This window comes from Crotalus tigris, unplaced genomic scaffold (assembly GCF_016545835.1).
Source record: "Crotalus tigris isolate CLP2741 ecotype Arizona unplaced genomic scaffold, ASM1654583v1 scf7180000024117.2648584, whole genome shotgun sequence".
Classification (NCBI taxonomy): Eukaryota; Metazoa; Chordata; class Lepidosauria; order Squamata; family Viperidae; genus Crotalus; species Crotalus tigris.
Window position 1 is genome coordinate 2468869 of NW_024100394.1, and position 13497 is coordinate 2482365.

At 35.5% G+C, this 13497-nt stretch overlaps 1 protein-coding gene across 1 annotated transcript in view; it reads right to left on the minus strand.

Annotated features, from left to right (window-relative positions):
• Window positions 1-13497, minus strand: part of CSMD1 (CUB and Sushi multiple domains 1) — a 510216-nt gene that overhangs the window by 356657 nt on the left and 140062 nt on the right. The window contains exon 2 of the mRNA XM_039322597.1: window positions 8052-8164. Within this exon, the coding sequence (XP_039178531.1) occupies window positions 8052-8154 (103 nt within the window). The 5' untranslated portion in view covers window positions 8155-8164. The remainder of the gene's footprint in view (window positions 1-8051; window positions 8165-13497) is intronic.

The window sequence follows — 13497 nt, forward strand, 5'->3', positions numbered from 1 at the left end:
TTTTATTTTGTTTTAAAAAATTCCAGCTGAAAAATCTGCACAAGGTTGATTTGGTTCCACTGAATTTAACAAACTCAACAGGATTAACCTGTGCACAGCACTGCGTATATCCGTGCCTGTATTTTAATGAATTTCAATAATTTGGCGAACACTGGCAAACACTAAACTAATTTGAAAAATAGCAATATTACCTAAGACTTGGTTAGTATAATCTCCAAAAAATGATTCAAAGCATGAGGAAGTATGTCTCAACCACCTCTTAATGCAAGTATGGAAACTCAGGGAAGAAGAGTGGCTGTTTTATAGTGCTGCAAACAGATGCCATGTTTGCCTTTTGGCATCCGAATTGAAAACACTGCACAGCATCAATATTTATATTTGGTTTTACTTAGGTCTCTGACTATGACATATGACTGCATCCCCAATGACTTATGGCCTCCCAAGAAAAATGTCATGGCAACAGCAAGACCAACCTTGCCCTGACACCATCCAGAAAAGAAGCAGCTCTGTCCTTCCAAAATGCTGCACGATTGACAAGTTGCTCTAAGTTAGAGAGCCGAGAGGAATACATTCTGGCCTCATCCATCAGGAAGCACCAATTGCTATTCCACAAGCATGCCACCAAGGGATGGTAGCCACGCTGGACCTCCCACAGGCTAGCTTATAGATGACTTCTCTGGCCTTAGAGAAGTCTCTCCTTCCTTCCCTTTTCCCCACGCTTATTTTTATGTTTTTGTTTTTTTTTCATTTTTAGCTTCTGAGATTTTAATTGCTGTGTGCAATTTCAGGAGAAAATTATTGTCTGAAATGTAGGATAAAAAGAAAGGACATAAGACAAATGGGTTATCAACACAAGAGAGACCCGTATCTTGGATCATGCATTAGACAAGCAAATTATTGGGACCTCAGATGGAATTGCTTGGCCAAATGTGATTAGACACACAATGCATTTGTCTCTGGTGAAGAAGCTCTCAGTGTATTAGAACTACATATTTCATGTGCAGTCAAAACCCCAAAATCATATACAACACAGCCCTTTATCTGAATAAAACAGTCTGGCTGAGACCTACACATTATGGTCTGATTGGGATAAATTGTAGGGGTGATATTGCATTCCTTGTTTATTTCTTTTTATTTAATTTGTTTTTTGCACTTCACTTTTATATATAGTTCTATTGTGCCATGTTTTACGCTTTATTCTGAATATTTTATTTTGTATTTTGATATGGCCTATGTGCTAATCAGTAACAAAAAAGGAGTTATTAATATGTCTCCTATGTGGATGATTGTTTAACTATGCCATTTCAGTGACTTATGATATTCACTGGTCTACCTCTGCTTTTCAGTACTTATAAACATGCAATTCCTTCCATTTTAGATATTTGTTTTCCTATAAAATCTAAATCTCTAGCAAGAGCAAGTTTTACGAAGAAGCCCTCCATGTGGTTTCAGATAATTTTAACCATGTGGCTTCAAAGAAATGAACAGCCCATAGAGTTCACTAAACACTTCAGACTAATGGCTTATACAAAGTGATTGTGTTATTACAGATAATCAACAGGACTGTCAGTCAGAGGTGCTACTTCAATATGTAAAATTCATTAAGATGCCCATAAAATTAATTGGAAATGTTCTATTTCCTTCAATCATCATTTTAATTTTATCCATTTTAATGGTTCCGCCTTAGGTCTGCTCCCTGGGAGATAAATGTCATTTTTTTTACAGTGATGTGAAAGTAGTTTAGTGTATACTCAGGTATAATTTATAAATAAATATAATTTATAATCTATCAGATTATAAGGGAGTCAGTTTGGTATAATTTCATAATCTATAAATCTTTAAAAGAGCTAGTTTGAGTAGTGGCTTAGCTAGAAATCAGGAGATTGTGAGTTCCAGTCCTGCCTTAGCCATGAAGGCCAATTGGGTGACTTTGGGCCAGTCACTCTCCCTCAACCCAACCCACCTCACAGGATTGTTGTTGAAAGGAAAGTAGGAGGGAACATGAGGTATGTACACTGTAAACTAAAAATGAAAAAAAAAATGGGATAAAAATCTTCTCAATGTTAATCAGTGATGTCATCAAAGGAAATAATCAAAATTCATGGACTGCAGATTTATTTATTTATTCAGTTTCTATATCTGCCCATCTCAGTCAATGACTCTGGGCATCTGACAATTAAAAAAAATATTACAGATATCACTAGATCACAAACCCTACTGGAGATAAAAATGTTATTAGATTATTTCTTCAGGAAAGACTTCTTGTCAGGCCTAAAGTTAATGATTAACATAATCCTTTCCTTGTTTGCATCAATATCTTAAATACTGATGGGGAAGAAGAGGGAGAGAGAGAAATATTTGGACAGTTTCATCCTTCTTTTCCAAAATTTAAATTCCTGCCTTTAGTTTTGCAAATTTACTTACCCTCCCTTCACATACACAAACACACAAAAATGCCTTCACCTCTCCAGCAAACAAGTTAAAAAATGAAGCTGACACTGAAGACAAATGGCAGACTTGTGCAAAGATCAGTTATGTTTGAGCAAGACCACAGCAGCCGCTCTAGACATGCCCAGGGTTAAGCTCTGTTACTTAATAAAAGGGGCACTGGCTACATGTTCGGCCATGCCTGAAGAAAAGTGGAGGCATTTATCCAACAGGCATTGCTAAAAATTTGCTTCATAGAAAAGGGACTATCAAAGGGAAAGTAATGATCCCACACTTCTGAGCCATGCAATCATGGAATTATATAGGTCAGGGGTCCCCAACTCCTGATCTGGGGACCGGTACCAGGCTATGGCATGCAAGCAACCGGTCCACACAAACAAGCAAAGCCCCATCTGTGGGATGCAGGCAGCACACAAAACCACGCACTCTCCAGTCTGTGGAAAAACTTTTCTCTATGGAACCAGTCCCAAAAGGTTGGGGACCTCTGATATAGGTAATCCTCAATCATAACTGAGCCCCAAATTTCCTTTGCTAAGTGTTCTGTCCCAGCCTGTGTGAGTCCTTATTAAGCTCACAAGGAGAAACCTCTCTTCCAACAAGCAGGCTGGAACCGCAGAAAAAAAACAATCTCTTTTTATTATTCACAGACCTGAGTCAATGTCCAAGGCAAACAAACACAGTTCACAGAAACTCGATCCTCAACACGAACAGTTGCCTTCAGCAACCAGCACCTCTCACACATTCGCTTTTATTATGCAGCCAAGGCGTGGCTTTCCTAATGCCTGCTCCTTTGCCTTTGGAGCCGCCTCATTGTATTCCTCTGTCCTACTCTCTTTTCTTGCTGGCATTTTCATGCATCCTGGATATCTTCCAGCTGTGATTCATCACTGTCCAACTCAGACTCCCAGCATAGCTGTGTCTCAGCCTGAGCGCAGGTAGAAGGGCCAGGCTCCTCGTCAGACTGTAAGTCTTGGAGCTTCTCAGAAACTTCCTCTGACTCTGATGTCACTCCAGGCCCCTCCTCCTCCTCTGATTCCTCAGACTCAGCTGCCGGGTCCACTGGCTGGCGAGGAATCACAACACTACGCAAGACAGTTGTTAAGTGAATTGTGTCCCTTTTTCCAAACTTTTTGCCGCAGTTGTTAAGCAAATCACTGCAGTTGTTAAGTGAATCTAGCTTCCCTCTTTGACTTTGCTTGTCAGATGCCAGCTGGGAAGGTTACAAATGATGACCCCAGGGCAGTGTGACTGTAATAAGTACATAACAGTTGCCAAGCAGCTAAATTTTGATTGCATGACTGTGCATGCAGCAATGGTTATAGGTGCGAGGACTGGTCATAAGTCACTTTGTTCAGGGCTGTTGTAACTCCAAACGTTGCTAAACAAATGGTTGTAAACTGAGGACTATCTGGTACTGCCTTATTATTGTAGGTTTTGCATTAAGTCTGAAGTTCAAGAAAAATACTTCCGGTTAATTTTCAACCCAGAATCCTAATTTTATTTTATTTTGCATTATTTTAGAAACGGCAAAGCCTCAAAATAGTAACATGACAGTATTCTGAGAGACAGTATGATAAAAATCCTTCATAATTGTCTAATGGGTTATGCATGTGACCAAGAAGAAGCTGATGATTTCATTGAAACAGCTCGTTAAATGCTTTTGCTGTAGATTTTCCAGACTCCAGGCCCTTTAGATCAACATAAATATTTCTGGCAAGCTGGATAAACTATGCCTCAGAGAAAACACTTGTGTTGAAATGACAAGCTTCATATGTTCAGGAGGACACTAATCCATTTTTTAATAATGAGTCTAAATTGCCTGTTCATTTCAAAAAGAAGAGAAGTCAAACTGTTAGTCCGATCAGCTATAGGAAGATGTTAATCTTTTCCCATTGAATTTTTAAATATTATTTTTTTCTTCCTAGCTTTTTCCTGAATGTGTAAGGTCAGGGTGGTTTTTTTTTTTTTTTAATCAACTGAGTGTTGATCAACTGGTTGCAACACGAATTGACCAATTGGTCACTTCACTGTTACAAAATATGAATTATCTTAGCCAGTGGTGGGATTCAAATATGGGAACAACCAGTTCTCTGTGTGGATACCGCTTCAGGAAGTCCATTCTAGGCCTGGACAACAAAAAATTAGTACCTGTTCTGCTGAAGTAGTGCGAACCGGCTGAATCTCACCACTGATCTTAGCCCAACTGCAGTCCTATAATTAAACCTTGTGCACACAGGAGCGTAAAGGTTTTTTAAAAACTAAATTTTATCTTTTTTTCAGAAAAAAACTCTTTGCTCACTTATGTTCTTTTTTTTTTTTCATTGCTGGTTAGAAGCGGTTATGTGTGAGTTTCCAGTTAAGCTCTGAAAAACATGTGGAGATATTTAAATTTCAAACAAAGGGGAAAAAAAGAATGCTCTAAATGTTTTGCAACATTATTAACTTTCAATAAAACAGACTGTGGTTTTAAAAAAAGTTCCCCCCCCCCCGTATTTAAGGTGCTGATTTCAGAAAAAGGAAAGATTAAAAAAAATTAATAAATTCAAAAAAATAGGGCTTTACTTATTTTGAAAGCAATCAGAGTAGGGTTTCATTCAAAATCGAGTTTGTTTTTTTTTCAATACAGTGAAGTCCTAGGATTATGACAACACAATGCACTGAAGTAGAGGGTTATGTTGGAACACAGAATAATAGCGTTGGAAGGGACCTTGAAAGTCTTTTAGCCCTAGTCCCTGCTCGAGCAGGACACCCTATACCAGGGGTAGGCAACCTTGGCTCTTTTATGACTTGTACACTTCAATATCCAGAATTCCTGAACCAGCTATGCTGACTCAGGAATTCTGGGAGTTGAAGTCCACAAGTCATAAAAGAGCCAAGGTTGCCTACCCCTGCCCTATACCATTCTTATAACCACGTCCAGTCTCTTCTTGAAAGTCTCCAGAGATGGAGCACCCACAACTTCTGAAGGCAAGGCATTCCATTGGTTGATTGCTCTCACCTTTAGGAAATTTCTCTTTAGTTCTAGTTGGTTCTCTCCTTGATTATTGTCCATCCATTGTTTCTTGTCTTGCCTTTTGGTGCTTTGGAAAATTGTTTGACTTCCTTGTCCGTTAATAATTAACTTTAGGGCTGGCAAAGAGCTTTTCCTAAGAGGATTAGATGACATGTCACATCCAGTAGAGTTTGTGACTTGCTGACAACTGCTCCTCATGGGTTTTGGTTATTGAGTTTGATGACACCACTGATTAAAAACTTCCATTACAAGTCACTAAGCACTAAAATCTACTTACTCATTTAGATATTTTTTTAAAAAATAAACTTTAAGATGAAATTATTATTTTTTTAAAAAATTGTTAGTACCATTATTTATAATATAGAATACATATGAAACTAAAGATCAGAAAAAAAAGGGAAAAAGGAGTGCAAGAGAAAAAGAAAAGGAAAAAAAGTGTGACTTCCAACTCTTCAGTGCAATAAAATACTAAGTACAGTTACAACCTCAACTTTTTGCTTTGCATTTCTAGTAACTACAAGCCATTTCTATAGCTACAAATTTAACCCAATCCTCAAAACCTAAAGTCAAAGTTTCATTTTTTTCCCCTTCTATTTCGAGCATAAAGTACAGAAGTGATTTCCAAGTGTAAACAAAACTGGATTCTTCTGTTTAAAAAAAGTTAACTTTTTTTTTATAAGTTAGAATTATAAACATTTGAAAACACCCATGGACGAATTTGCTTTCTTTCTCATTTTCCCATTAAATTAATCACAAAACTTGATTCTGAGGAACATATTTCTCATTTGGGAAAAAAACATAACAATTCTGCTTATATATTGTAGACACAGAAATTAAGTGTTAAAGCATTGAACTCATACTCCCCAAGACAACAAATAGTTGATGGAATTATAGGTAGTCCTCAACTTACAACCATTCATTTAGTGACCATTTGAAGTTATGACAGTACTGAAAAAAAGTGACCTATGACCATTTTTAACATTTAAACCCCTTGCAGGAATCGCATGATCACGTGATCAAAATTCAGATGCTTGGCAACTGTTCATATTTATGAAGGCTGTACTGTCTTGGAGTCAAGTGATCACCTTTTGCCACCTTCTGACAAGCAAAGTCAATGGGGGAAGCCAGATTCTCTTAACTGCTTTGTTACTAACTTAAAAACTGTAGAGATTCACTGAACAACGATAGCAAGAAAACTTGTAAAATGGGGCAAAACTGACTCAACAACTGATAACAGAAATACAAGGACTATCTTGTATTCAGTTCGGTTTGGTTTCTGCGTCACATTATGTGGTTTGTTCCTTTTTTGTTGTTGTTAATTGCGAAGTCGTGTCCGACCCATCGCGACCCCATGGACAACATTCCTCCAGGTCTTCCTGTCCTCTACCATCTTCTGGAGTCCATTTAAATTCACACCTACTGCTTCAGTGACTCCATCCAGCCATCTCATTCTCTGTCGTCCCCTTCTTCTATTGCCCTCAATCTTTCCCAGCATTAGGCTCTTCTCCAGTTCCTTTTAGGTTGGTCCATTATTCAGATCTTATAATATGTCAACCATGGTTTATGACATTATTGTGTATGAAGCCATCCAACTGCAGTCTATTCAATAAATCATGCTTAAATCGTGATTTTAGTAAGATGCATAAACCTAGTCATTATATAAAATATGTAGCATGCATAAGTCCTTTTTTTTGTCCAAAGAAATTGGTGTTCCAAATCCTTTTATTCAGTTCACCTTCATATTTAAACATCTGTTCCAGCTTCCTGGTTCTCAACCCTCAACCCTCCAAACCAGTTATTTTGATGCCATCTACAGGCTTTTCCACATTTTTTAAAATAATCTTTAGAATGGTGGTTTGAAATACATAGTAAGTCAGGGGAAATTATCTAATTCCTTTCTCTAACCACACTGAAGTCAATTGGGCCCTCCACATTTATTTTAGTATATAAAAGCAAAACAGATCCAAAATACCTATGTTGTGCTATTGTTTTTCACATAAATGTTATGGAATTTGTCATTTTATGCCAGTCTTCATAAATGTTCATTCCAAAATATGCTACATTTTAAGAAGTTTATTTCGTGTTTCAGCAGAGACAAATGGAATAAAGAAATCAAAAGCACCAAGTCATTGTCTATTGACTGAGTTCAGATTTCCAATTCTCTCTCATGTAGAGGGAATGAGTTGGACATAGAAGCAAGACTGCTGTCAAGAATAATGAGGAATTTGGGGAAAAATAAGAAATAATGCTTATCTGAAGAGACTTTTCTTCCTAACCACTTCTGCCTTGCACCTCTATGATCTGGCAAGAGGTTTGCAAGCATCACACAAAAAAAGCCAAAAAAAAGGACATAATGGCTATGTCGTGGGGATTAATTTTTAAAAGAAATACTGCAGAAAACCCAGGGGTCTTAAACAAATCTCAACTGGACTTCCACTTTTGGAGTGAGAATGGTTGCCAATCTATGTTTGCAAGGATCTGTTTATTTCCCAGGTGAATAAGTATGAAGGAGAATATTTCAGTCTCAACATTTATTTTATCAGGTTTAGAAAAACAGATTTCTCCTGATGGAGTCTTATGTAATTCTTACCTTGGAACTGAGCGTTAAATCCTTTCCGCCTGTGATTACTGTCAGAAGTGAAATGGAGCCGTAACCAGTTTTTACTGCTGATAACAGGTGAAGGCAGATTCATGCCAGTCAACCTTCCAAAAAAGAAAAAAGAAAAAAAGTGTTCATTTGAAGATAGTGAAGCAGCTACCAATTTCGTTTGATTATTTTGATAAAGTACAGTTTAGAAAGCAACACATATTCAGCATGAACGGAAATAGCATTCAATACTATATTCTCAACATATCTGTGTATTATTCTGGACTATCCTGGCATTATTTATTGTACTTTTTAATTATATATTTAAATGATACTGATATAATTGCAATGCTTAAAGAAAGCATTTCATTTATACAATGGAAAATGTACCTACACTCGGCCAATTCAAATTTTCTCGTTCTCAAAATGAGAGTTTAATCCACAAACAACCAAACTTTACAGAATAAATATTTTACATGTATTGTTGAAAGAATTTCACATTATATTAAAGCAGGTCATTAAATGAACTGAAATATGTTGACAACATACTATATAACACCTAATTTTATGAACAAAATGTTTATTTGGAGAATGTCGTATTCAGCAAACAAACATAAAGCTCAAAAAATGTGACATTTCTGTTTCATATTGTTAAATCTCCAGCATGAGATTAATGATATTGACACTACATACTGAAGAGGTATAACATGAGTTACCCATATCAATACAAAATGTGGTTCACAATTGTTGGTTATACTGTTTTGATTCATGAAAGTGAAAGTTACTTTGCATTCAGTAAAAAGCTATGGAGGTAAATGTGTCTACCGATCTTGAAAATAAAAAATAAATAAAACCACATTTTCAAGAAAACATTTTATTTTAACTTTAAGAAATCGGCACTCTTCTATTGGAACCAAAGAACTGTCTCCATGAAATAACGCCATCAAAAGAATCACAGTTGACTAGTTGTGTATAAACATATTCAGCAAGAAAAAATATTGAAAAAACACAAATGTGATAATATATTAAAACAAATAAGACAACCATTTAGAGATACAAAAATGCTAAGTCTTTGCTATAATCTATTAGTTGTCTGATTAAAGTCCAGAGTTCATTTCTTTACTGGTTGTTTTTCATGAAGCAAAGGTTAAAATCATAAAGTGCATGAATATATAGGACAATATACAATCAAGAACAAAATAGAACTATATAAAACCTAATTTTCCCATGGAAATTTGGACTTTGTGTATATCTTTTTAAGCCTGAAAATTAGCAGTAGCTTCCTCTGCTTTATATAAATCTAAAAGGAAATGAACCATGTAGTTAAATTAAAGTTTGACCTTCAAGATATAATATTATTTCTAATATTTTAAAAAAGTGAACTATTATTTTTTTTAAAAAATACAACCTTTATAAAGGGATCCTATTTAAAGAATGGGATCCATGTATAATATTATTTCTTAGTGCTATATGTCAGTTATCCTTGACTGGCTCTTAAATATTTACATATACAACCATTTTGTATATAATTTTATTTACAAGGTACAAGATAGTGAGTTGTCAAAGATTCCTTGAATTGTAATAACTTTTTTTGTGAATGAAGCCATTATGACTTTTAAACCATAGATTACAGTTTAGCATTATGTGTGAACACAGTCCCTGTGATTGCTCAGTAACCAATGGTTAAAACACTGCATCTCAGCTTCAAAACCTGACACACAAGAAGGTAAAGGGCTTTCTGGAGACATTCTTAGTTTAGCATACTTCATCATTACATTAAAATAGGGCTTTTGTAAATGAGGAGATATTTCTTTTATATTTAATACTCTTTCCTTCAACACCTCTTATTTGCATCCTTATGTTTGTAAGACAAAAGGAAAATCCGAGTTGCTTTACATATATTTTTCTATGCAGCAATAATCAAATAGTTGATCAAAGACCACAAATACAGTAAACAGTCATAGCAGAAGAATGCAGGTAAATCATCGAAAGACAATAATCATTTTGGAGGATGTATTCTATTTTTTCCTGAGATAAGAGATGACTTTGACCTTATATAGATTCAGTATTCAGTATTCCTTTACTACCAGCTATAGCTGTAAGCTATAAGACAGACAAATAACTTCATAAATTTGTAATACAAAGAACGCCAATGGTACACAATCGTGGTAATGCAATTAACTGTGAGCAATTTATTTCCACATGTGATCTCTCAATACACTGCTATATTTCTTGCCCAAAATGGTTACTAGTTGAGAATAAAAAGCCCTTCAGGAAAGTTGTTGCCAAAGATTGAGCCAAGCATAGAATTTAGCCATCCTCGAAGCCATTTTGATTTCAACTCTGTAACTAACTTTTTGTTTCCTTTTTTATCCTTGGTTCCTTGGACTCCCAATAAAATATTAAATTTTAAGGTTTGCCTGTGCCCTATTGTACATTTTTTTTTTGCCATGCTTAATTATTTTAATCAACATCCTCACCATCTTGCCCTGAAGGATGTTTAGTTTAGTGTGGTTTAAGGGCTTACTTTTAAAGGTGCTAGAAGGGATCCATATCCCGAAGACCTTCATCCACTCTCCAAGTCTTAAGCCAGTTTCATGTTTTGTGGTGTTCTTCTTTGTACCACATTCAATGCTCTGAGTTCATATTCTCTCTCCATTTTAAATGAATGGGTTGATCTGTAAAGGAGGTTGTACGAATTCAACTAACCAGTCATTCTATCTACAATTCTATGGACATTGCTAAATTCTGCTTAACTTAGTTTTCTGTCATAATAGGTGGCATTTCAATTATTCTTAGGCTTAGATGGCTTGGTAACTTATATCAGATCTAGAAAGGCAACATTTTTAAGACTACCGCCTCCAATCTTTCTAATGGGTTTATTCCTCAGTTTGTTTATTAAACATGTATGCTACCTAGCTCTCAATGTCTTTGGCCATTTATTATTTTAAGTGATATCTATATTTTATTTTGGTTTTTGATAATAAATCCAGCAAAACAGCCAATCAATCCCACCTTAGAGATAGCAATGTCTATCCTACCATTTCCATCTTTTTAGTTCTTCTTATATGATGTTCCATCTTTTATTATCTACCTATTAGAACTACTAATCTAAAGTTAATGTAGACGATAAAAAAATGAAGCAACATGCCTTTTGCTTTATAATAAGTGTGTCCAAGTAGGTGTAATTTTTTTTAAAAAACCCTCTCTTTCAACTTGAAGGTTGTTTAAACAATCTTCCCGATTTTAGAACTAACAATTCTTTACTTTATCGGAATGCAGAACCCGTGTGTGTTTGTGTGTGTGTGTGTTAGAAAGAGGGAGATGAAAAAAATTTTCATTTTCACAAATCTCGGAACACATGCAGGTCCATGCATTTTACTTCCTTTCAGCATGAAACTATGAGAATGACTTAATTCTGTGCTATGAGGGCTAATTCATTTTTGAGGTCTTTCTTTCTTTCTTCTTTCTTTCTTTCTTTCTTTCTTTCTTTCTTTCTTTCTTTCTTTCTTTCTTTCTTTCTTTCTTTCTTTCTTTCCACCTGGAGGATTTTTGCTTACTATATACTTGGCTTTGTGGTTAATATAATGAAGCCATGACCTCCTTTGGCACTTGTAGGTGTACTGAAATCAATTCACAAATACATAAATCCTGACAGAAATAATACTGTAAATCATATCCAAAGGGTGTTTGCATGGAAAAGCCAAATATAAAATAGGTATTTTACAAACTTCCCATGCAGATGAACCAACTCATCATTGTCTGGATAATGTTTATATAATGTTTCTCCAGAACTTACTCCCTTACATATTTCAATTTGTTGTTTTGAGTGCATAGTATAATGCGGGTTTAGGCCTTTTGTGTTCAGGAGTTCAGAGTTATTTAAAGTGTGTAAATATTCATTCTAAAGAATGGGGAAAGCTGTAAAACCGATAAATTCTTTCATGAGTGTTTTATTCTTCAAAGGCAGAGTTAGAACTTTCTGTATCTTACCCAGTGATATCAAACCTATGATATGTATGTCAGCATAGTGGTTGTGACACTCCAGCAGCGTCAAATTAGGCATTTTCTGAATATTTCACACACCAAGTCCAAAAGGTTCGGCATCACTGATCTAACCTTTTGTTTGAGTGTAGGCAACTTTAGCAACTTTCATAGTGAATTGTTGAGCGGTCTAGTTTCAACTCTTAACTCTGCCTGCCATGTATGGTAATTTACAACTCATATAAAAGAAATATCTCCACATTTGCTTCTATGCTATATTTAATCTAAAAGAATAATCTTTGAATTATATTAAATAAATAATAAATTAATATAAATAATGGTTCTGTGTAACAAAAACTTCCCCAGAATTGATTCTGTTTTAAATGGTCCTTGAAACGAGATGGATATCCAGAGTATATAACAGTCATGAAATTCACCGCAATCCCTAATTCAAAGTTGGCTCTTCCCAATTTTAATTAATGTACTAAATATCTGTGTACTGTAGGACATTATAGATCTTTGTTTATGTATTTCATCTATTGCCTACTGAAAGTGGAACATTAAGCTTGAGGATATAACAACTTAATTATTTTTTTATTGTTCCAAGAAAGGATATTAGCTTCAGGCTCTTAAGATGAAGCTACATGAGGCTTTGCATGTTTGTTTTTTTTTGTTTGGGCAAAAATCTGTAGTAATGTCCTTTAAAGGTAGAAAGTGCCCATAAATTTAAAACACACTGAAGAACACAGACAGTTACATCTTCATTTTTCCTGTTAGACAATAAGTATAACTGAGAAGGAGTGCCTTCTGGCCAATGCTTTTAAAAGACTGCTCAACTTGAAGATCTTGATGGGTAAGAATTTTTTTTAGCAAAACACAAGACATTGCTGCTATTCCTTTAGAACAGTGGTTCTCAACCTGTGGGTCGGGACCCCATTTGGGGTCAAACGACCATTTCATGGGGGTCGCCAAACCAGGCTGTCCACCATTTTGTTCCCTTTTCCCTAGCTGTCCTACTCCCTCTTATTGGTGGCCACACCCACTTGGAGGTCACCACAACATGGGGAACTGTATTATGGGGTCACGGCATTAGAAAGGTTGAGAACCACTGCTTTAGAATCTGTTATTTGGATGAAATCCAGAAATCCAGAACTTAAAGTATTAGACAATATTGGACAACAGAACAGACATAATGCCAACAGATCTTTTTTTCTATCTTGCAGAAGGATACAAAATGTCACATGATTTTGGATGTACACAGTGCAAATTGGGTAAATATTGAATAGCAATAAGATAAGAGATGGAAGTGAAATAGGTCAGTACAACTAAACATCAATGTAAACCATATCCCACCTCTTGCTAAATAATAATAAAAAAACTATAGAAAGATAAGACAATCTTATGCATATGACCCATTTGTATTCCCATTCTATAGCTCATATAAACCTGGATGGCTGAGATCTTA